This window comes from Poeciliopsis prolifica, unplaced genomic scaffold (genome assembly GCF_027474105.1).
Source record: "Poeciliopsis prolifica strain line A6 unplaced genomic scaffold, Auburn_PproV2 SCAFFOLD004, whole genome shotgun sequence".
NCBI classification, from domain to species: Eukaryota; Metazoa; Chordata; class Actinopteri; order Cyprinodontiformes; family Poeciliidae; genus Poeciliopsis; species Poeciliopsis prolifica.
In genome coordinates this window covers 3699681-3724878 of record NW_026562379.1, presented here as the reverse complement: position 1 = coordinate 3724878, position 25198 = coordinate 3699681, and the positions used below count along the sequence as shown (strand labels likewise).

The 25198-nt window shown below is 37.0% G+C and overlaps 1 protein-coding gene across 1 annotated transcript in view; it reads right to left on the bottom strand.

The window, feature by feature from the left end:
• Window positions 1–1720: 1720 nt before the first annotated feature.
• gucy1a2 (guanylate cyclase 1, soluble, alpha 2) overlaps window positions 1721–25198 on the bottom strand; it is a 41129-nt gene continuing 17651 nt past the window's right edge. The window contains exons 5-9 of the mRNA XM_055028453.1: window positions 18263–18475; window positions 17207–17479; window positions 15925–16068; window positions 9562–9716; window positions 1721–7339 (exon numbers count right to left, since the gene is read on the bottom strand). Of these exons, the coding sequence (XP_054884428.1) occupies window positions 7120–7339; window positions 9562–9716; window positions 15925–16068; window positions 17207–17479; window positions 18263–18475 (1005 nt within the window). The 3' untranslated portion in view covers window positions 1721–7119. The remainder of the gene's footprint in view (window positions 7340–9561; window positions 9717–15924; window positions 16069–17206; window positions 17480–18262; window positions 18476–25198) is intronic.

Here is a 25198-nt window from a genome sequence, read left to right as displayed (position 1 = left end):
CCTGAAAAACTAAGGATGAACACCAGAGGCTGGCCTGATGGATGCACTGGAAGAAATCAAGCAAGAACAACGAGTAACAACAGGAGCAGCACCAGAGGCCCTGTCTTTCACAGGAGGAAGCAGTGGACCTCAGTTGAGTCTGTGGCTTGAGTAGAGCAGAAGTCCCAGGCAAAATGAAAGCATGTAGATTCACACACAGGTGGAAAAAAAAAGCATAAAAACCAAAAAAATAAGAGCAAGATACTATCCAGTTTGCTCAATATTACAAAAGTTATTAAAATGAGATCTCATAAAACAACGTCCCTGCACATATCCTGATGAGTTAACAAAAGAGTCCATCTCCTATGAACCCACCGCTGAAATGCTAACACCGCTGGCATCCCATAACTCAGGAGAGCTTCAGCTGGCGAGTGAGAAGAGTCCAGCATGTAAATTAAAGGAAAGTCCCCTCTGACACTCCTGTAGCTTCTGTTTGTGTCTGATTTCCATCAGCAGGTTTTGTCTGTTTGATGCTAATCCCAAGTGTTATAAAGTGACAACGATGCATGCGAAATATCCAAAAACATGCGACTGTTAGTGTAACGGCTTGTTTGCCTGGATGCACGGAGTGTGTGAGAGGGCAAAGAGAAACTGGAGGACTAGAGGAGGATGTGCCGGGGGGATGAAGCAATGCAGAGAAGGGTTGGAATAAATTAAAGACCGAGCTGCATCAGAGAACTAAGAGAGGACTAAATCCGTATACAAAAAAAGTGATAAAACATTGATTTGATTAGTTTGCAATAGAGCCAAAGACAAACGCGGTTTGGAAATATTCTTGGACATATTTTTGTAATCCTTAAACATGCTTTAGTGAATCTGCGGTCTGACAGCGAAGTGCTCTGTTAGGAACTTATGGAGCAACCAGATCTCTGATGCATGATGGTACTTGACTATTAAGGGCTCCATATATGAGAAGGAGAATCTTAACCCCATACCTCCAGATGTAGTCTTTCAAGAAACATGAAGACTTTTATCAGAACGTTTTCGACCTTAAGCCTTTGCATGCAAGTTCAATATGTAAAATAACTGCTGAGTGTCTGAAAAATGTGGTGACAATGCATTCAAAATAAGAGTCCAAGGCTTTTTTTTGTAATTGTAAAGATACTCAGTATTTTCTTTTTTTTTTTTTATTTACAGAAGATGTGCCCTAAACGTCAGTCAGAAACCAACAGCTGTCATCAAGCACCCTAAAACACAGCAAACACCTGATCCCAGCAGCAGGACCAAACACAGTTTATGTCCAGATGGGCCTGGAAACAACAAAAAAAAAAAAAACACAGCAGATCAAGATTTGCGATTTAGTGTACTGTTTCCAGTAAAGATAAAACTTATCGAAGGGAGGAGGGCTGGATTTCCCACCCCATCTCTGTATGAATGTTAACATTTCAGACATTTCAGAAAGGTGTGAGTCATGTTGCAACCATTGATCAAACCGGTATCGGTTTCTAATCAGCTCAGACTTGTTACAAAGTGAGTCACTGGGAATAGAGTTAATCAAGGCAAATAGATGCATTTTATAACATTCGGACATGAACAAAAAATAAAAAGCTAACTTACTTTAAATGAAAATGATGCATACCAAGTAGAAAATGATGCATACCAAGTAGAAAAGAAAAAGACATTTTACCAGTACATCAGTAAAGAAACCAGCTTGAAATATAACACAAAGTGAAAATGAAAATACAGAGAATATTTTATTCATCATAGTTATAAGAAAATACATCACTTGAGAGTGCAGAATGCTTATGTGTGATTTGGGACAGTCAATTTATAGTAGATGGTTCAAACACTGACATAAATAATCTAACTAAGCAAGTAAAACAACTGAAACAGGTTCATGGATTTTTTATTTAGTTTTTTTTGGGTGAACAGGATAGTAAGTTATTTGACTTTCTAAAATGATGGTGTAAAATAAAATCCTTATTGATTTGGCTTTTCGTCACTGAACGCTGAGGCCCTCCTGCACTTGACTGTAACGGTTTGTGTGAATATTTACTGCAGTGCAATAATCCATGGCTCTGCAGAGAAACAGCACCTGCAAAACCTCTTTGTCAGAACAGCGAGAGTCACAAGATTTCCTAAATGTCTGATATTATACAAGAAACTGAAGAATTGGACACAAGTTGTGTGGGTGTGATGCTGGCGTAATCCGCTTTATTTAGCCCAGAAACAGCCGAAGCTCTGAAGCTGAGTGAAAACAACACCTTTAGTACGTACAGGCTACAAGAGTTGCATTTGTCATATAATACTGCATGTATGCAATACTAACCTGTAACATCAACTCATATGCTCATAAGATTTCACCCTTATGATTTGTCTCCCTGCAGACATACTATCATTATTGCTTCATGTGGGTGCTGCAGGTGCTGCTTCTCTGTTATTACCTCGAGCGTGCGTTGTTGTTCGAAAGCAGCTCTATGCTTTGCCACTATCAAACAGAAGCATGTTAATAACATTTCACTTTCTTTCAGTTTGACGAATGTCCTCACACAAAACAATCTACCAGCTCTGATGCTGAGCAGCGACTTGTTTAAGAAAAAGTAATGCACACTAGACACAAATACTCGCTGCTTAAGATTAGATTTTCTCACTGAACAATGGCACTAGTTATGAGCTAATTTTCTTCTTGCAAATACTGGCATTACTAATGTCTAGATTTTTGTTTTGTTTTGTTTTTGATCTGTGCTCCTTTTTTCCTCCAATATGTCAGTTTCTTAAGTGTAATTTCATAGTACAAAGCAATTTAAAAATAGATATGTGAAGATCTTTTTACAGTAAGTTTGGATAACACAATTGGTATAAAAAACAATTTTAAATATTGTAGAATTTACTTAAAGCAAGATGTATTTTCTGCTTCATATAGTCCAAAGACTGCTCATGTAGACAAATATGAACTCGAACCATTAGTTTTTTATCATTTGGCACATACAGGAATGATGGATGATATGTCTCGGAGTTACTGTGGATAGAAAAAGATCAATCAAAAATATAATATGTATTTTGTAGCTATTTTAAAAATACTAAGATTATCTCTATTGACTAACTTACCAGAATGATAGGAGAGATTTTCTGAGTTTTAATTCCAGCTTTCCTCAAATTCAAGTTAACATATCGTTCCATAGTAAAAGGTCAAAAGGTTTTGGGTCTCCTTTCATAAGCCTCTCAGATTAATTTGTCCCATTTGGGAGTAACTGAGACAGATTTGTAGGACAAGTTGCTTGGACACTAATGCACCACGAATGTTTTACGGCACTGAGATCAGGAGTTTGTGATGGTCCTCAACCCACTTAGTAATTCATTTGGCTGTGTGAGTAGAGTCGTTGTCTATTCCTTCATTTTAAGGAAAATCCACATTACGTAATGTATTTCATTAGAATTGATTATTTTTACTTTTTCACTGTGTGCCAAATGTATTTGTTCTTTCTCAGTAATACAAATGTTGACTTTTAGAGCTAGAGTGTTTTCTGGAATATCACCTTTATTTTGATACCTGAACCAGTCAAATAAACCTTGTAGTTCCTGAGATATATTGAATTCATTTTGGGGGTGTCGTTTTTTGAGAACTCTCCAAAACGTCTCCAAAAAAGAGGCTCTTTTTAGGAAGAGGTTAAACGACTTATTTAAAGTCATTGATTTAATATTTACACATCATAATGTCATCTATACTTCACAGAGTGGACTATGTTTTTTAGGCTTTTGAGTTTAGACAATCTTATAGTGTTTGAAGTTGGATATAATTGTTTGGGCTAACAAAAATGGCACCTCTAGAAATCTGAAAAGTCCACTCAAGAAGGAACCAGCCCAGGGTCCGTCACTCTCTTCCTCCTACCGCGGTCAATTTCTTTCAATTTCTCGCACTATGTTGCACAAGGAAGCAGTGTTTTTAAGTACATCAGCAGGTGGCCTTCATTTAATTAAAAGTTTATGAAATTATCTGTCAGAAAGCCATGCCATTATCACCAACGATTTCCAAGTTGGTTAATTTGGAAACAATTTTAGTTCATGCTAACTTTCATAAAAAAGTTTGATTTACTTCTCTCTCCCATTATTCTTGTACTGTATTTATTAAATAGTAGTCATTTTAGCAACAGCAACTGGTGCAATACAGAAAAGGTTTAGTCTGATTTTATGCCAGACAGTGAAGAAAGAAATATCGTATATTTTTATGCAGTATATGAAAATATATGTTGTCAGCGCTAAATGTAATCTATGGAAAGTCTTTAGTTTTAAAGCTAACAATTCCCCAGTTCACCATGTTTTACAAAAAATGGCTGCATGATCACATTTACGCACAACAGTGTCCCTTCAAAGTCCAAATCCTCCTTACGCAAATCTGTGTTAATGTGTTGATCCCTGGATAACATCTGTATTTTCAAACTCATCTGATGAAAAGGAATTAGAATGCAATAAGCCGACCGCTGCAGCAAAACCACTGATGAGATGCTGTGACTCTGACCCAACTGGAAAATTCATCTCACACTAGAAAAAAATGAACAAGTCCATATATTTTTTTATCTACTTCCACTTACTCTATTCTCTGTTTAGTTTTATCAATACTATGCATTTTTTTTGCACCATCTCTTTAATAAATCTGTATTTATCTATTTATTTATTAAGTTATGTATGTATCACTGACAATGACATAATTCACCGCTCAGGTATGTTAAAAGCAGATGGTTTTGTCATCCATTATTTCTTCTCTTCCAACAAAAAATATTGCATTTTTAAGCTGGTGTCACTTTTCTTTACATTACGTGTGAAATTAACATTGGTATTTTTTTGCATCCCACATACAGTAAGTGATTTTTCTTATGGCATGTGTTTCATACTCCTACAATTAGCTAACGATCTTCCAGAATGACACACAGAAATCATGTCTAATCTGTGCTGGTGGAATCTTTGAAAGAAACTGGCACATTTAGTTTTTTATGTTTTTTTTTTAGTCCTGCTACATAATTTTGCAAGTTTATTTTTCTTTCAAAGAATGTATGAAGGATTATGGTTATAGAAGTAGAAAACCTAAAAGTTTATTTTAAAATACGAAGTAAGTAAGTAAGCACAAAGGAATGCCTTCTTGAAACCTATGCAACCACTGTCATTTCTGAATTTATTATGAGTAAGTAATGTATTAAAACAGCTGTGATGGGAATGCTTGAGTAAGTCTTATTACAAATAAAAAAGCCTTCAACCAACTTTTCAATTTGTAACATCTGGGCTAAATTTCACAGGTCGTGAAAAATAGCAATTAAATAAATGTCAATTTAGCATACAACACAAATCTGTAAAGTCTCCAGTAAAATACTCCAAAGCCAAACTATCCAAAACCAATATTCCCACTTTATGATGGACAATCTTTAATAATTATGTTTGGATCTATGTAGGACAGCCCGAGTTGTTCACTCAGCAAGTTGAACTCAGTTTGCCAGCAAACAAGTTGACTTGAATTTCATTTACAGTTTTTCCCAAAATGTATTCATAGCTCTACAGATTTAAGTGCAAAGTAATCGTTGAATTTTACCAACAACTTCTTTTTCTGACTCACAGTAGTGTTAACATTTTTAACATTTCACATAGTGTTAACATCCGCTATTGTCCAGATTTGAATCTGATGAAAAAATAAAATCATTGAAGGGAGCTAAAGAGCAGAACGATGGCAAGGTGACCTTTCAACTTGAAAGACTTGGAGGTCATGAAAATTAAAAGTCTAAGTCTGTGAGGGGCATGAATCATTTTGGGCTTCTGTATCTTGGTTAAATTTCCACAGGGCAAAACAAATGCAGGATTTTTTCATTAGTTTTTATAAACAATGCAGTTGGGAAAAAAAAAGTACATCTGTAAATTGGCTGCATGTTCAGTAAAACCTTTGATTCAACGTTCTTTCATATCTGGACTGAGGAACTGTGAACTGTGTCTGATTCCTCCTGTCAGCTCTACTAACTAAAACACACAACAATCTGTTATTCCTGCAGGCATGAAAAGGGACATACCTGCACACAAATACCTGTTTGCATTGATGTCACCTAAGCAAGATGCAGACCGATCTGGGCAGGTCCATCCTAAAAGCAAAGCTTTTGGGACAATGCTACATGTAGGTAAAAATGCTGATTAGCTGAATGCAAGTAAGCACAAGCTGGTAAATGCTGACAACTGATCTTATTAAAAGTATGTAATACACTAAAACAAATAATCACAGGTAAAAACAAAAATCAAAGAGTAGTTGCTGTGAGACATCTACATTTCTGTTATTCGCATTCTGTTATCTCCACTATTACAACATTGTCTGCTATAGTTTGCTGAGGATCCAAAACAATCAGGGCTATAAGTTTGGATTAGTTTGACTCTAGTTCACATTAGTCTTCCAACGTTTACCTTTTCAAAGCAAATCCTCTTGTTGTCTCCTTGACAAATCCCAGCCAGCTGGCCGCCTGTCAACAGTTTGGAGGAGCAGCTCTTACGTTTCCTAAAGCATAACATGACTAACAGACAGATGAACATGAAGGAAACGGAGAGTTGTATCGTTTTCCATTTCTTTGTCGCACATGAGAGCATGATGGACAGCAAGTCAAACAAAATTCATTCTTCAGCACCCACCTTATAAATGAAAAGGGGTTTTGTTCTGTTTGCAAATGGCTAATGAGGACAACAGTGGTCATGAGTGTGATCGCTGTGAGTTTTAACTCAGTTCTGTTTAATGCAGACAAGCGTCTGGGTGTTGTCTGAATGTGAACCGCTGCAAAGAGCCAGACACCAGGTCTGCAGCCAAGACATCCAGCCAGAACAGAGTTTTTGTCCAAAGGTTTTTCCACAATTTGATTATATCAGTCCACCTCTTGGAGGATAGAAAGGACTACTGCAACTGCTGTCCCTTAAGTCACTTGAAGAATATCTCCACTGCTCAGGGAAGAGATGGGGACCATTGTTCTCTTTCATTTGTGATGAAAGCATATTTCACCAATCAGGTGTAAATACCACTTTTTACATAGTGCATTTGCATAACCACAGATTTGCGTGACTGGTTTCCTGTATGTTCCCGTGATTCAAATCCAGTCGCTTACATTTTAAACATCTCTGTGTATGATTCTACAAACTGGTTTCTCTTAGAAACATTGTCCCGATGCTGTAGGAGACCTTCCTCATAGAGGCCGGAGGAGCCGAGCGAGAGCTGGTAAGTGAGGCGTGGCTGTGCGAAGTCCCTGCCTCCAGGAAGTAACACGTCCCTGGGATCTCTTTGGGAAAATTCTCTGGGAGCTCCAGCCGAGAACGAGGGATGAACGAAAAGGAGCGGTCATCTTTCAACAACCTGTTGATAAAAGAACAGAATCAGTGGTTATAAATAACAGAATACCATAAAATCCATGAGCTGTTCATAATCATGATAATTTCAGTAAATGTGATCATTTCTACCCTTGAATTTCAGAGCATCTATTAAGTTAAGAAAAACAAATCCCAAATTAAGAATTATTATTTATAATGACCAGCGCCACCATCATTTGAAAGCGTAGCCAATCCTTCTTAAATACATTTAACTAAACTTTTTCTCAAAGCCACTACTCAAATTTTATTAATCATTTAATTTCCCTTTGGGATTAAAGAAGTGTTTTTGAATTTAACTAAAAATAGAAGAATCAACAGAATTTGCCCTTCAACTAATCAAGATGTGAGCAGGAACGAATGCAACGACTTATCTCATGTTTTATTGTTGTGGTTCTGATGCTGAATGCACCAGGATTACATTTTGGGTTCATATATCTTTCAATTCTTTACTCACTCAGATTAAAGAAAATGATAGAAGTCAGAAAGAGGCCATAAAACACCTTCTTTTGCTTGAGACGCTGAAGTTTTGATAAACCTGTAGTCCGATTCTCTGTCTTGCACACAGACTTTTATTTGTAAAGAAATTTATAATTTTAATCATTTTGTGATTCACAATAGCTTTAATTACTAATAGAGATTGTGTTATACTGTCAAATGGATGTTGTATGTATTAATGATTTTGACTTTTTTATTTTTTACCATTACTGCAAAGCTCGATTTGATGTTTTAAGGTAGAGTGTGTTGTTTTAAAGGGATTAGAAGGTTTTCTGAGGCCTTTGGGGAAAACATCTTTACTTTTTTAAAGCCTAATGAGGGCTCTCACTAACACATTAATTTGAGTACCCACCATCCTCACACATCACTGATCCACATTTTTCTATGTCCCCCACTGATTCGAGCAGCTCGTTAGACACAAAGATGTGTGTGAAGCTTTATTACCAGCTAAGCCAGATATACCATCCACAAGTACCAACTGATAATCTGAGGCCATTGAGACTTGCCTAAGAAAATGTTTTGTGTCCGTCAACATTAACTAGTTGTCTGTCCCAAACACTGCTGACAGGCTATTTGTCCCTGCACACTCAAGAGAAACTGTATTTCCACATCAATTCTGCAGCTGAGCCCAGGAAATAGCCCCTTTCTACTACCTGGTGTTATTCTGACTCTCAGTCCCGACTGGTAACCAGAAGCTCATTCATCCAGAGATCAAAGCCTGTATTTGGCAGTACGTGTTACCTACTCCCTCAAAGTAACCCAGGCTGGTCCTTAGTGAGCCGAGGCTCCTGACGAAGAGAGAGATAAAGAGCATCCTTTTTTCACTGCCTGCTTACTGTGAACCAGACACCCAGGCAGTGAGTAACTTGTGTTTCCGGTGGGAGAGGTGAGAATAAAACACTTGTCAGTCCTTATTTTTCTTGTTTATTACTTTTTTATTTTAACTAAATATAAGTACAGACACATTAGTTTGATTACTAATAGATTTACATATGGATGTGATAATTAGTTCATGGTTATTTTCCTACAATACAAATACTGCATCATCACTGATTTGACAATAAATTGGAGCAAAGAGAAATCAAAGAAATATCTTGGTATTTTAAGTTTATGATAAAATTATTACCTTTATAAAGGAAAGATTTCATTTCAAATCGATGATTAGATTGATTGAGTCCTACCAACAACCATTGCAAAAGAGAGGGTCTGTAATTCTGGCTGGTGTTGAGAGATTGTGCAGAGGAATGGTCAGAAATCCCACTCCATGTATAATCCATTGGAATGAATGCGTTATAGTAGAAGACAAATTGGTAAAAAAAAAAAAAAATGTGTTGAATAAAGTATTAAGAATAGGATGTCATAAGGTGTGACATCAGTGCATTTTTTTTAAAAAAAGCATTTATTTATTAACTTTTGAAATGATTTCAAAAGTTAATAAATAAACTTTTGAAAGTTTATTTATTAATAAATGCAATCGTAGTAAAGGTTAGTTAGCTTTATGTTGTTCAAACAATGAAATTATAGTACTGGAGCAAAATATGAATTCTACAGGTTTTTGACTCATCCCTACCAAGTACTTAAAAATGGCAAGCACCTTGTAACAGATGTGATCAAAAATGTTTCCTTATAATTTACCTTTAAATCTCTATTAAAAACAACATCAGGGCTCACTTTGCTTGATTCAAACATGCATTTGTATATGCTGGTACTTACTGGTAGGTTGTTGGACTAACATTGATGCACCTTGGATGGCTTCCTGATTCAAACTTGCTGGCTAGAGTTACGTTGTTCCCAAACAGGCAATATCGTGGCATTTTAACCCCAACCACACCTGCCAGAACCGAACCTGTGTGGATACCTATTCTTAACTAAGAGAGGGAAGGAGAAAGACAGAAGGGAAGAGCGATTAGACTCATGACATGTCAAGAAACTCCTGTTGAAGTTCCCTCTAACAGCTAGAACAGAATATTGTCCTTGGGTTTAGATAAGAAGGCCAATCATACAGGAGATCTCATGTTCAGCCCAGAGAAATGAAATTAGACAGACATCGAAAATAGAAACTTGAGCCTCAGTGTGTCATGTCTGCAGCAGAGAATATGGGCAAACTCATTTAATTTAAGCCTGAATTCAACCCAACCTGGCCTCTAGAGTGACATGACACCAGGCACTGCAGAGCACACTCACAAATTAGTTTTCCAAGCTGAGCTGAACTGATGGGATTAATTACTGTACAGTACAAAAATTTTCTTGTTTTGGGGCTAGAAGTACTGTGTATGCTTTGGAATGAGTGATGGACATTGTAGCAAAGAGATCATGACTCCATGATAGCTGGGATGTTATCTAATCTCATACATACCCTGCAGCAACGGGATTTAAAATAACATGAGAGTTAGAGGGAAAATGATCAATTCCCTCTCCCTTTAGTAACAGGTTTTTTGGTGCTCATTTTGTAATCTAGTGTGGATCTTTGCATAACTGCAGGCAGTGTGAAGGCCATCCTTCCAATTCAGGGCCACCTGATCAACTATTGATTTATAACAATTAGTCAAAGATTACATTCTGCACATCACACACCAAACCCAGAGGAACCCAGTAGATTGTTAACAATTAATCTCAATATGCATTCCAGCACACTGCAATGGAGTCATGGCAACAACAGCTGAGGGTCGTAGTGAGATAGCGCTGGCAAATGCAAAGGCAATGGAGAGAAAGGCAAAGCGAACCTATAATTAGATGGTTGGACCTTGACTGTTCAGGGGGAGTGATAAAGAAAATGAAACAGACAGCGAGGGAGAACGAGGATGGCAGGTGCACTAGTGTGACCTATTTTTGTGGCTAAATCGCATGCAGACGGCTGTAAACTCGCCTGTCTTTACAACAGACAACCACTCAGACAGACATAAACATACACACACAAACAATCTGCATCTGTTCTCTTTATTCCTGAGCCTTAAAATACAAACGGTAATAGCCATACACTCTTCCTCTCTGTTTCGCCGTGAGTCAGCATCCATTGCACATGGCCCTCATTGAAGTCGAAGAGCAAATGCCGCAGCGGCATAGGCAGCCAATCACAGCATAGCCTCTGGCCATGCTGACAAACAGATAATAGATACAGAGATAGACTGAAAGGCATGCTTCTCCGCATCCACATGTGCCAGCTCACATGCTTGTATTCAGACTTGAAAGCTGCACCTCAACTTTCGAGTCTGGTGTTTACAGCTTTCACTCCAACTTTGAAGTGGCAACGTTCTGCTGCAGTGTTAACTGACTATTTAAAAGTCAGAAGAAAAAAACCCATCAATAAATAAAAAAACGGGAAAAAATGGGAGTGATTTAAGTCCTTAAGATGGCTGAGAAATAAATTACTCAGCCAATTATCAGAGGCGTTAGTGCCTCTGATAATTGCTTAACCAGTAAGCCTTGCATGGTACAAAAGTATGTATGTATCAATAATAACATTCACATCACCAAACCAAACATAGAACAGTGATTCATTGGACAACTTGAATGATCAACATGTTTGCATTGTGTTTGATAAAGCAGGAAAGAAAATAGGGGGAAAGCTGAAAAAAGAACATGAACACCATGAGTTTGTGCATAGATAAAACTACAATTAATCAAACACACTCTACAGTAAACATAGTTAGCTTAGCACAGAAGGGTGACAAACAAGAAACTGGAAAAATGGGAAAAATCTGACTTTTGAAACACCTAGTCCATAGACTAACAAAGAGATGCAGAGTGACAAATCAGCAAGAACAAACTGAAGGACAGACAGCAGGTTGAAAAAAATGTCAAGTGGGTGAATTAATTTTCTACTTTCAAAAATGAAACAATGCAAACCACCAATAAGATGAAGATCCTGCTGTATGCTGTATGCAGTTTGTAAATATGAATTGATTCTTTGTAAGGTTGCTATATGAAGAATGAAAAATAAATCAATAAAAATCCTTTCTATTAACTTCAAACCTTTGGATGACATCATGACACTGTTTATGATGATTTAAAGTCTTACTCATATAACAAACAGGATATAATGGTAAATGTAAAGTGCATACACTAAAATCTATATTTGGCTCCTGGAGGGACAAAATGTGGTGCAAACTTAAAATTTGTTGTTATGGCATAAACAATCTGTCACATAAAAATGTATCTTCAAATAAAAAACATCAAATTATGGCCTTAACTCTCCAACCATGTCCTTTAAAAAGTTTCTTGCAAGACACAGTGCTTGACTGTACCGATATCCACTTGTTATGACATGTTTTCATGGAGGAGGTGCAGATGTGTCCTCTCTGCAGCACGGACGGCATGCAACCATTACAGCTTTGTAAACACTGGAAACTCTCTGTTGGATCAACTGAAATGACTGCATCTACATCTTCGTCTCGATGTTGGGATGTTCTTATGAAGCATTATGTATTAGCAAGTGTAAATCTGTTCTATGTGCTAGTCCCTTGTGGACTGTTACACGAGCATGTCGAATGGTGAGTTGTCAGTGGGGTGAAGAGATTAGACTTTGCACTGCACGATCAAAACCTTTTGCTGCATACAGAAAGGCTGCGGTTGTTGGAACTGCACTATGACAAAAAAAAAAAAAAAAAAAACAGCTACTTTCAGTCAGCATGATCAGCCTCTGATTCTTTCTGCATGCAAACTGCAGCAGATACTGCAGATGTCTGCTAGATACTTTTACAAGAGTTTACTTATGAACTATTTTGTAGACATTAAATTTCCTCCCCCCATATAGAGGAAAAGATAAATGTTTAGCTCTGTTTTTGCTCTCTTAAAGCCACCTATCCATGCACTCACTCATCCAGACAAACAATAAATAAATTACGTCTCATACTTTATAATAACAATAACATAGAGGAAGCAACATACAGTGTCTGATTACTATCCATGTTTTCCCCTTGACATTTCACACCTCAATATATTTCAGTGTCCTTGAATCACTCTGTGTCCATTTGTGTCTCACAAAGCATTTTCTCTCCATTCTCTCTCACATCTCTCCTGCTAGTTTGCATAACAGTGAAACATTGGCTGGGCTGAGAGCACTCGCTGAACAGCATTTATCATCCTGAAGTGTTGAGTATCTGTATATCTCCGCTCTATGCCAGCACAAAATGAGTAGGATGGGGAAAAAATGGCAAAACAAAAATTCTAGAAAGGCAGAACAAGAACAAAACCCAGGGAAAATGTGTGAAGGAAATTGAGGGAGTGAGACACAGAAGATAAAGGAGCACCTTTTAGGAGACCAAGATAGAGAGGTAGAGGGAAACCAGAGAGAGAGAGAGAGCAAATGTGAGAGAAAAGAAGCAGGCCAGAAACGCTTGGCAAGGGCTTTCTATTTTGAGACAAATGGACCATGTTAGGACCACAGCGGTACACATAAAAGTGTCCTGTCTGTTTTTTCAGCAGCTCCCTTATCTCACCTTCTTTCACACTCAGTTGTTTGGTCCCCAACTATGCTATACAGATTGTGTATAGCATTCACAATCTGTATAGCATAGTGCTTTTTATTTATGCAAAAAAGCATAAATAAATGTTTTAGGAACCAAATATCTGCATTTTCTTGAACATGTGGCAAAATTAAAAAATCTGAACAAAGATTGGACAAGGGTGAACATCTGGACCTTTTGTGTCTTTTATGTTCAAAATGCTAGAACTGAATCACATTTTATCATGTTACTTACACAACCTTCAGAGCACTTTATTGGGCTTCACTAACAAAGCATACTGGGCAAATCAAGACCAATATCTTTTCAAAAATACCTCAGGTTTTGTTTGACTGGATGAAGAGTATCAGCAAACAGAATATCTTAAGTCTTGCTTCTTATTTGAATTTCTGACCCTATCTAAGCCATTCCATTGTAAATTTGGCTGTATATTAGTCTCTTTCTCAAGTCATTTGCTATGACTAGACCGAATGGCTACCCTGAATTTAGATCCATTCATCTTCACACAAGCTCTGACCAGGTTCTCTATTCCTGCAGCAGAAGGTCATCCCCAATGTTTGATGCCACCACCATTTTTACTCTGCACCAAAACCAAAATAATTCAGATTTTGTCTCATTTGACCAGAGGACTTACTTCCACTTTTGGTTTCTTCTGTTTTTTTTTTTTTTTTTGGTCTTCCTGCTGCTGTTTGCTCACTAATTTCCTCTAATATATTTCTGAGGCCTTTAGTGCAGTTATAAAATTAGATTAAATTATGCAAAGGTGGACCCAAAAGAATTATATAGTAAGGTGGCTTGGATGCATATATAAGTCACAATTTTCTGATTTTGATCTGTCTTCATGTAGTCCTGAAGCACATTTAAGCAACTTTCATAAAGTTAGAAGTTAAGTTTGTATTTGCATGCATTAAAGTTGTTTATCAGCTAAAAGTTAATAAAAGTCAGTGACATGATGACCAATAACAACAAAACAAACTCCACGACTATAGAGATGTTGACAAAAGAGCTAATATCCCAATGATCACAGGACTAATTACTTATATATCATAGTTGCATAAGACTGCATGAGAGCCTGCTGAGCTTCTCAGGCTCCTTTCAAGTTTCATATGACCTTCAGGTGAACCGAACAGAGGACAAGCACTAATAAATTGTTTTGTGTTTCTTTCATGTTCTCCTAAGCTAACATGATGAATTCCTCTCACCGTGCTGTTTTATTTCTTCAGTAAATAAAACAGGTGTCATTTTCTGCAGAGCAGCTCACCTTTTGTCGCACCACAAAAGTGGAAAAATATGTAGTTGTTTCAACAATAACTTGTATTGTATAAAAGACGGCGCACTCTGATTATGTGATCAGCACTTCTGAACTATAACATGTTGCTTTAGTTTAGAATGAAGTTGAGACAAAATTTCTAATAGAAAGTCTTTCAAGGGATCTTTTATCTTTTATTTACTGGGCAGAAGCTAAAGAAAAACAAAAACATTTGTTAAAAATCATTACATTGAGGAAGCTTCATGCAATCTAAGTTAACAGAACTATTATAGATTATTCAGCATGACTGACAGAGCTAAAGTAATATGATGCACTCTATCGCGGAGAAAAATAATATGGTTTTGGCTGACGAAAACAAAAAATCTGACTTTCCCCAGATCAGCATAGATCTGACCAAAAACAAACAATCAAACAAACATTGAGCCTGAGAACAAACAGTATTTTACAGTCTCTACTAAATTAAAAATCTATACAACTGCATCCACATTAGACAACTGTAAACATACAAAGAAGTTTGAATCAGTCAGAACGTTTTTCTACCAATAGGTGAAGTGAAATGAAAATTAGACCAAACTCATTCTATATTTGGACATTGCTCTACTTTGGAGAAACAGTCTTCCTCTTAACAGGAAAGACAGGGACCTTCCCAAATCTGTTCAGGGAGTATTCAAACAAACCCAAACTCTTTCTGAAGTGCTCACATAAGTTTTTAAACATCCTTATGGTAATTTGATGTAGAAGAAACTCCATAAAAGGACCTATTGTGAACATTCCAGCACCGACTGATCCAGGAAACCATGTTTGTCTTGTCGAAGCAGTTTTGACAGCAGAAAGGATCCCAATTAAAAATGGGTGAATGATCTTAATGGTTTTGGTGATTCTGCATATAACTTGGTTAAACAGGTTCAGAAAGAGCGTTTTTTTTGTCTGCTTATTTATTCATTTATTTACATTCATCTCTTAGTTGTCCATATCTCACCATCGATTGTTTTCAGGTATTCCTTCCGATGTTGTCCTTTCTGTAATATTCTGCTTAATGTGTAGTATTATAATTTTGAGCCATACCAAAGTAAATATAAGTTTCACTTGATTGTACAATAATTCAGAATAGTATTGACCGTCAGCTGAAAAATTACTAAAGGGACTCTAGGTCCATGTTGTTCCTTAGAAAATGAACCCTAAAAATTAAATAATGTTATCCTTAAACAAACCAAGCAAATACATTATTACACATACATATGATGGAAATCATTTTAAACTAGGATGAAACAATGTCTCATCTAGTTCAGTTATTTAACAACTCAATACACCTGCATGGTAAAGAAAAAATGAAATTAAACTCACCTTGATAGGCTTCCCGTCAGGCGTTAGGACTTCCTCAGAAAGCTCCATCATTTTTAGAGCCATGAGTGCAATTGGTTTTGCATGGCTTTCGACCTTCTTATGAAGTCCACCGGCCACACAGTAGGCATCACCTATTGTCTCAATCTGTGTGGGAGAAGGAGGAGGAGCATGAGCATTCCTTATATCCTCTTTGTCATGTCTGTTTAATTTTGATCAAAGCATAATGACGAGAAAAAGTTGTAACAGAGATGGAAATGTTTTTTTTCTTTTAGTAAAAAAACTAAGTAGAAAAACATTTTACTCCAATTTTTTTATGTCATTTGCTAAGTATGTCAACCTCCTAGCATACATCTTACTGAGCTACACATAGCAGCAGGAAGAGCTACATGTTCCTACCATCTATTTAAATATTTTAAAACTGAAAATAAAATTGAGATTCTTGCATTTATTATATGCAAAAAATAAAGCTAGAAATCAATACTGATGACAGACTGTGTAAAAAATAGATTTAGAGCAGACAACCAAAAAAAAATAAAAAATCTGGAAATACAAACTGCTCTCATTAAAGCCTGCCACAGGCTAAATCATTTCGACAGTAACCATGACAATGGCGACATATGGGTGATTCACTCTCCTCTGGTGTCCTCCTGTTCCTGCTTTCTGTTTGACACACAAACCAGCTCCTCCATCGCAACACTCAAAACCCATCCTAATCACAGCCACTGTCTCCCTCCATCTCAACATTTTCTCTTCCCATCTCTGCTATCTGCAATGTCACACATTTGACAACTATTACAAGAGAAGCCCATTTTTGTAGGGGAGCCATAAGAAGATGTCAGGAAGGTGTCAGAATCTTTGGAAAGCTTTCACAGACTGGCTATTATCCACGTTTCTAACACACACACTCACAGGGTGCTTAAAAAGTATTTTGTCCACTCTACTCTGATACTCCTGAATAAAATCAACAATTTCCCTGCAGAAGTCAAATGATTAAAAAGTAAACTTGTTTGTAGTTTAAATCTCCATACAGTCAAAGCTGTTCTATGAAGGCTGTAAGCGTTAGTTGGAGAACATTAGTGAACAAACACCATCAGAGCTCTGTCAGGTATATAGCAACATACAAAGCTTTAAAGATCCCATATACCACATCTCAGTTCATCATTCAGAAATGGGTGCAGCATAACTAGAAACATACCAAGACCTGGATGCCCAACTAAACCTACGTTATTAAAGTGAAGCAGCCAAGAACATAAAAAAGATGCATGTGTGTCCATTCACTGACCTTGTAAACGTCCAGAATGCCACACTGGTAGTCGAAGCGTGTGTAAAGCTCGTTCAACATTGAGATAACCTGCATAGGTGTGCAGTGGGCACACACGGCTGTAAAACCCACAATGTCCGAGAACAGCATGGTGACATCATCAAATTTACGCGCTGGCACATGCTGGCCCTGCCACAGCTTCTGCGCCACATCACCCGGAAATATGGAATACAGGAGATCCACGGTCCTTCGTTTTTCTTCCTCCAGAGCCTGGTGTGTCCTCTCTAAGGTGGCCTGAGAAACAAGAGAGTGAGGTCAGGAGACTTGTTGCACTGATGAAGCAGCAAATGACAAGAATGGTAAAAGCTAGGAGTAATGCGCCAAGTGAAATCTGCTGCAGTATGTGCATACGTTTATTTTTAGCTGAGTATATCTGCTTGTTTCTAACTTTTCTGAAGATCTAATGCTGTAGTACTGTTCAAGCATGCAAAATATGATAGTTATTTATAGCTACAGCCTGGGGAAAGGAGGCGGGGTTGTTGCAGAGACTGAGACTGATGCAGTGAGCATCCACTGAGATGTTACAAGAAGCTTTGAAGCCACATTTTTTACAGTCAACATGGCCGATGAATATCAGTTTAGTTTATAAAGTGAATTTACTGTGTACGCATTAGTGAGGTCTGAAGCATCATACTGTCATCCCAGAAACAAGTTGCAATCTGCTGCTTATTTCTTAGAATTAAAGTCAAGAGACCAGATCTTGTCTTAAAGAGGTGATTTAATGTGCAGACTCCAAAAAGCTGCTATGGGATTTGAATAATTTGAACTCCTGATGCTGAGAATTCAATGAATATTGGATGACAAATGGACCTGCTTATACAGAACCAATGTTACACAGAAGGATTCAATCATCCTAAATCACTCTTTACTTAGAAGCCAATAATTATATTAGAAGTAATAACATTTCTAAGTTATCATAATAAATCAAATCTGGAAAATACAGCAGTCTATATTATTAAAAATTATTTATATCACGAGAAGTTTAATGCTAACATTTCTTTCTATGCTGTTGTTTACCTTTAGTTTGTCCATTCTCTTCTTTAGGCCATCCTGGGCCTTGGCTTGCTCCCCTACCAGGATAACGTCTCGTGTGGCATCATGGATGGGGATGTCTGACAGATGGAGACCTCTGCCCATAAGCTCCTCGAGCTTATCAACACGCGGCGAGCCCAGAAACATCAAGGAGCAGGACTCAGGGACATGGATCATCTGACCTTTTAACTCCATAACCTGGCAGAAAAACAAAACAAGCAATAAAATGAATACATTCTCTAAGTTACATTCACATACTGGATCGTGGCTCGTGTTCAATGTTAACCTCTCATTATGAAATAAACAATGAGTAGCTGAGTTTTGACTGCTTGCCTCCTACTGAAGTGTGAAAACAGAAAAATTTTTTGATCTGATAATAAATTCATATCATGACTTATTACATGTAATACAACAGGTTTCAATTTTAACATCTAACGTCCATGCTGTGTCAAGAACTCAGATATTTATAACATAAGCGAAATGACTTAAATCAGATTTTTTTTTAACAAAGCACAAGTGCGAGCCTTATATATTCTATGCTAAAAATATTCTCAACACAGAAAATCTTGGAGGCTGTCGTCCCAAAGTTAGTTTTCTGACATTAGCTACTTTTATAATAAGGTGAGATACTGTTATAACCTTGCACTCAAACATGCTAAAGCACTTCAGCAAATTCCCTTCTTGCTCTGTTTCTTGTTGGATTGTGATATCTTATCATTTGTTTGCAAACAGAGAAGCAGGACAGGTATTGATAGTTTAAATTGAAATAATGAATTATCAGTAAATCTCACAGCAGATAAACACGGTGGTCACAAGCAGCAAAGCGTTAATGTTTGAGCATATGCAGCATCATACATGAGAGCATAAATATTATTTTCAGATGTTCCCTCTGAGAAGATTGTTGATCTGAGTGTTTGCATGTTCCATGAGAAAAAAATACTGAAACAAGCATGTCTTATTTTGAAATGCCTTGTCTGTTTTGCAAGCTGCTCTCAGAACTACAAGTGAAAGACTTTTTAAATAGATAATGATTCATTCTAATGCTTTCCTTTTTTGGGGATCTAATATAATTTTAGAAGTGAGAACACATCAGTGGAAATCAAAGATTTATTTTAATTAGCCATGTTACTTGAATGCCCCATCAAAAGCATCTGCATTTGATTTAAGTCTGGACTTTAACTAGGCCACTGCAAAATTTGGTCAATCATAATTCTGGGTAATTACTTTTTCACATGGAACCAAATTGGTTTGGAGTTATTTTTTTTTCTTGTAATAAATATAATTATAATTTCAAAACTGCATTTTCTATTTATGCAGAGTCTGATCTCAATGTTTGTTTCATGGTATAAAGCATAAGTGTATCAAAAAAAAAGTAAAAACAGACAAAATTTGTATGGAAGAAACACGTTTTCGAAGCACTGTAAGCACACAAAAAAAAAAAAAAAAAAAAAAAAAAAAAGATCACGTCAGGTCAAGCTGAGAATCCGTTGATTCCGGTCACCACCCTGGAAATAGAGCATATTCGCTACAGAGTGTTTTTTACAGAGGGGTTTTCCCTTCATGCTCAGTCAGCAAATATTTCCCCCTGAGAAAAATGTCATATAGAAGAACCCTCCTAGCAGTTTTGTAGGCTAACATTTAGAGAAAGTTATTAGGAAACATTACATACAGGAGCGAAGAACTCAAAAACAACTTTTGTATTTTTGGTTAATGTACCTGGAAGAGCCTTAAACTACTAAACTAACAAGATAGTCTGCCTACCGCTACCTCTTTTACTTTCTCTCATTGTCTTCTCAGCCCCCCTGTTTAAAATCCTTTATGAGTCTCTCCGTCTCTTTGCTCTTTTCTCCATCTCCTTCATCGCCTCTCTCAGGCTTCCTCCATAGTGTCAGATAGATTATTCCGCAAGTGAGCGCGCTGCAGCCCTGTTTTATTTATAGCACTAGTCTCTCCTATGTCTGCATAAAACATACAGTCTACAGCTTAATGTGCACAGTACTTCTCTACAAACATACAAACATCACTACATATTGTCTCTTACTGTGTTTCTTTTTATAGCAATGTAATATAAGCATAATTAGATGTGCAACCTCCAACCCACCGGGTCTGAGCTGACCTAACCCAATAACCCCACATGCACTAATACCTTTACAGAAACGAGAATTGAGAAATCATTTCACCAGCTTTGGTGATTTGACTTAATTTTTCATGCACTACTGGAGTTTTGGGAAATATTCCCAAGAGCAATACAAGATCCAAAACACAAACACACAAAAAAACATATTGCCGATACAAACTAATGGCAGCGTGAGCAGCTGTTTCAGGAGGTTGCGTCTGGCCGAGTGGGAGGGCCCCACGCCTGACACACTGAAAGCATCTCCGTGGTGATGGTGAAATCAGGGGAGCTAAATACAAATTGAAAAACATGCTCCCATGCTGCTTGGTCAACTAAATTAGCTCTCTCTGTTTCAAAAAGCTTTCCTCTGTTGGACTCTGACATATGTGTAAGAACAAAAAAATACAAGATAAGGGGATTAACGCTGCTGTGGTTATTCGTAGGAAAATTCCAGATTTAGATAACAGAAGTTATGTACACAAAAATGTCCAGAAGAGCAAGTTAAATCACAGCAGAACGGCTTCATTTCTGTGTAAGGAAATTCAAATATCTTAGGTGTCAACCGAGAGGTCATAGTGTGCATAGAAATTAATAAATTTTAGTTATTAGGTACCTACATTTGATCAGGGAGCTCTGTGTTTTCACAGTAAGAGACTTAAAAACTGAATACAAAGACGTCTAATATTTAAAAGCAACATGTTCCAAAGTTTCGGATTTCCTCCCAGTTTCTGTCACTTTCTGTAACAACTAAAAGCAGCTGGCTGGCTGATCTAAGGACCTGCACAGGAAGAGGAGGCTGGAGTACATATTCAAGAGCATTTAGGCATTTATAAGTCAACATCAAATTAATTCTGAAGAATGTGCAGGAGGCCAATGAAGGGAGGACATATTTGGTTGAGATGTGCTCATGTCAAACAAAAACATGACTGTTAATTGGTCTCTCCACGTTGTCCTGAGGTGTGAGTGTGTGCATCGTCTGGCAATCTGTGCAGGAGGTAACCTATCTCTCACCCAATCACCACTGGAAACAGGCACCACCCTTTTTAAAAGCAGATAATTACTCAACATTTTGAAGGTGGTTTTCCCTGGTTCAGCTTCATGTGGTGCACTTCTAACAACTGAAGTGAGTTTGATGTCCCCTCAAGGGGGAAATTTTGTGTAGTAAACAAGTTCAAATGATTTTCTGTAGTTAGAATTTAATCTAACAGTGGACAGTATGGTCTTCCAATTTGCACTTGCTGATTACCTGCCTAGGATGTGGGTATTTCTTATTAGGAGTTTTGTGATTCTTTTCCATTTCAAATCTTTCCTTCTAAAATATAAGTTGCTACATGATTTTAAATTTGCCTAGTGTTGTTCAGTTCCAGAAACTTAATGAAAATGTTTCTATGGTATCCAAAATACTAGTTTAAATACCCACATGTGTTTATAAATGATAATTCAGAAATGTTACATCAGTTTCCACACAGACATGACATTTGCACTCTGAACACTTGCAAGTTGCCATCCTCAATAAAACTTTTGAGTCCGGATTGTCTTTCCTTTTTGATGTCAAAAACATGTCTAGCAACATTTGTATAACAAAATTATGCTTCAAGAAAGTGTTTTTGTCACACAATATAATCAATTATTAATTTTAATAATTAATAATGTAAGAATGGCACCCTGCTTTGCAGCAAGATCCCGCTGAAAAGTCATAGCCTCCTCCATGAACTGCTACAGGACTGTTGTGACTTGTCACTTTGTTTTTTGCTTGCTTTTTACTGATGTACTATTTTCCTTGTCTGATTCTCTTACAGAGCACAGAATCTACTTTCCCTCTTTTGATCGCTGTTTTATTTATTTACAGTAGGCATAATTATGCCAGTGTCTGCCGACCTTCCTCTCAGTTACGGGTGTCTATTTCTCTCTGGTTCCCATTTTATAGCTTACTGTGTTGCAAACTTTGCACATTCACAGATGCACACACACATATACGCACATCCCTGGAGGCAGTTGTGTTGGCCTAGATGTGCGTCTCTGTTTAACTCGACACTCTTTTCTACTTCTGCCTGCATCTCTGTCATGACAGCACGGAGAAAGAGGAAGTAAGTCAACTGTGAGATGGGAGGGAAACACAGAGCAGAGCAGTGCAAAAAAACTACACACAGAGGTGGAAAAGATGGAAAATGGGGTTATAATAATATAAAAAGAAAGACAGAAGTAATAAAAGCAAAGTGACACATAACGTGTCAACATTTTTAGCAATAAATATAGTTTGAATTATTATTCGAAATTCAATAGCAACCCAGGTGATCCACATATGCAAAGAAATAAAGCACAGCAAAAGTTACTTTACTAAAGTGGAATGACAAAAAGCTGGTGCAAGTTAAGAAAATAAATAGCAAAGAGGCACATAAACCAAGAATATAGCTGGAACCTATCAGCTTTTATAAAGCTTTCCTTCCTCCTATCATAACACAGTAGTCGCAGCTGGTGGTCCTAACCAATTGTCTGAAAAGAGCTTTCTTATTACCATGGCCCATGAGGAATGATGGGTCAGTATGTTTTGTTGTTGCAAAACATACTGACAGACGATACAAAAATATTTCTAAAACTTTAAATGTTCCAGTGAGATTCGTAGGGTCTTAAACTGAAAATTAAATGTACAGGATTTGACCTTAATTTTGAGCAATGGCCTCTTTTTTCTCAGCAAGACTCCACTGCTGAAGAAAAGATTGGCTGAAACTAATTTAACCTTTGAAGCAGAACATTTGAGTCTTTGAAACACTGTGCATATAGTCTGCTCAGATTATACCAAATAACAGGAATGTTAATGTTATGAATGTTATAAATCAACCCAAAAATACCACACCAATGTTTAGGTCTAGAGGTGGCTAGTGTCCCTATTTAATAACATCTTGGGGTGGCTATAGCTAAAATCTATTAGCATTTCTCTGCTTCATTCCATTTTACTACATATTAAATATACAAAAATTCATTAGGATATCTTTTTATTTGATTACTTGCTTCTAACCAACATCTGGATTGGACTTAATGTCAACAGGCTAATTAGAAAAATAGTTACAGAAAAAAGTGTGTTCAATAACACTTTTCCTGAAAAAAAGAAAAATGGTTGTTGAGTTTGATTTATATGAAAACATGCTAATATGCAATAAGATGAAAGGTCAGGATGTAGCCTTCAAGTTATATCTTTGAAACAGATTGCAACAAATTAGCTGTATCTCATCCCAAGGACTCTGCTTAGTCATCAAAATATTTTTTTCGGGTTGTTCTGCACCAGTACGTCTAAAATTCTACGTAGTTAAAGCAACTAATTCAGCTCTTCTGACACAAGACAAAACTGTAATCAGTAAAGTGCACCCAGGAAGCACTAATGGCCAGACAACACATCTCTCAATCTTGATCTGCATGCATACATGTTTAAGATGTTCTGATTCAGATTGCTTTTTCGCATGGCAGTGCGGTAAGACAAAAGAAAATGGGAGAGCATGAAAAATATCTGAGCAGGCGAGAGATGGAAGTAGTCAGAGAAGGAGAATGAGATGCAAGGACACAGGGAGAACAGACAGGCTTGAGGAGAACGAAACACACTGTACTTGACAAACAGAAATAAGGGACAGCAGGAAAGGGGAGGAGAGAAAGAGATCTGGAGGTGGAACACAGACCTAATGCTTTCCCTATTCTAAGAAGATTCTGGGAGATGTCAACAGTCTCATTCGCATGAACAGGCACTCAGCAGCAAACAGTCAATGAGTCAGCCTTTTACTCACACAAACACATGCATGCACACACACACAAAGCTGTTTTGGTCTTATCTTGTCAGATTTCAGTGTACAAGTCCCTTACATCCCACTCTCTGCTTTAAATCGTGCTGTACACAGAAAACACACAAGCTCATGTACACTTTGTTTATGCAGAAAAAACACACACATGAAAAGGGACCCCATCATAACATCAGCAAACATATTCTTAACATTAGCATCATTGGTCTTACCAGCCTTTGTTATACTAACACAAAATATACATGTAAAAAAATGTTTAAAACTACAATCTATTTTTACTTTGTCTATGTCAAATTGCAAAGTGTTGATTTAAATCTAAAAGAGTTCCCCAAAAAATAATCTTGTGTTTCTACATGAAGAAGAATTTTGACTGCGATTTTTATTAAATTAATATGCAAAGAAATTAATTTATAATTGGCATTGTATTTTGTTTGAATGTTGGTTTAATGGAAACTCATCATTATCATCACCAGTTTTAAAGAAAAAAAACATGCATCACATCCTCATACTCTTTTTGTAGCTTTGGACTATTCTATTGTTAAGTGTTTGCTTATTTTCTGGCATTTCACATGCTTCATAATCTTTTCTCGATTTTTAAATTTCTTTTTATTTTTTGCATTTTTATGGATCTTTCTTGGATGTTCTTCAATGCAGAAGAAAATCAGTTGAAAACAATATATTCTTTCTTTAAGCTTATTTTTTCTGTGCATGGTCCAGGAGAAATAAAACAATACGGTTGACAGCAATTAATAATATTAACGTGATTAACAGATATAATATCTTCTCGTAGTACTTCTGACTTTTCTCATGTTTCCTTGTGTTTTCAGCTAAATACAACAGAAAGAGAGAAATAATTTTCAAAGCCTGCTGCCCTGAACAAACAGTAGCAATTTATCTACCTCAGATCAAAGATGGACACTGCTGACATCAACATTTTCTTTGTCTGAGACATGCAGGTGCAGAGATGACGCAAACAAGCAAACCTCTTTCAGGGCTACAATTGCATTTGTTAGATAAAAG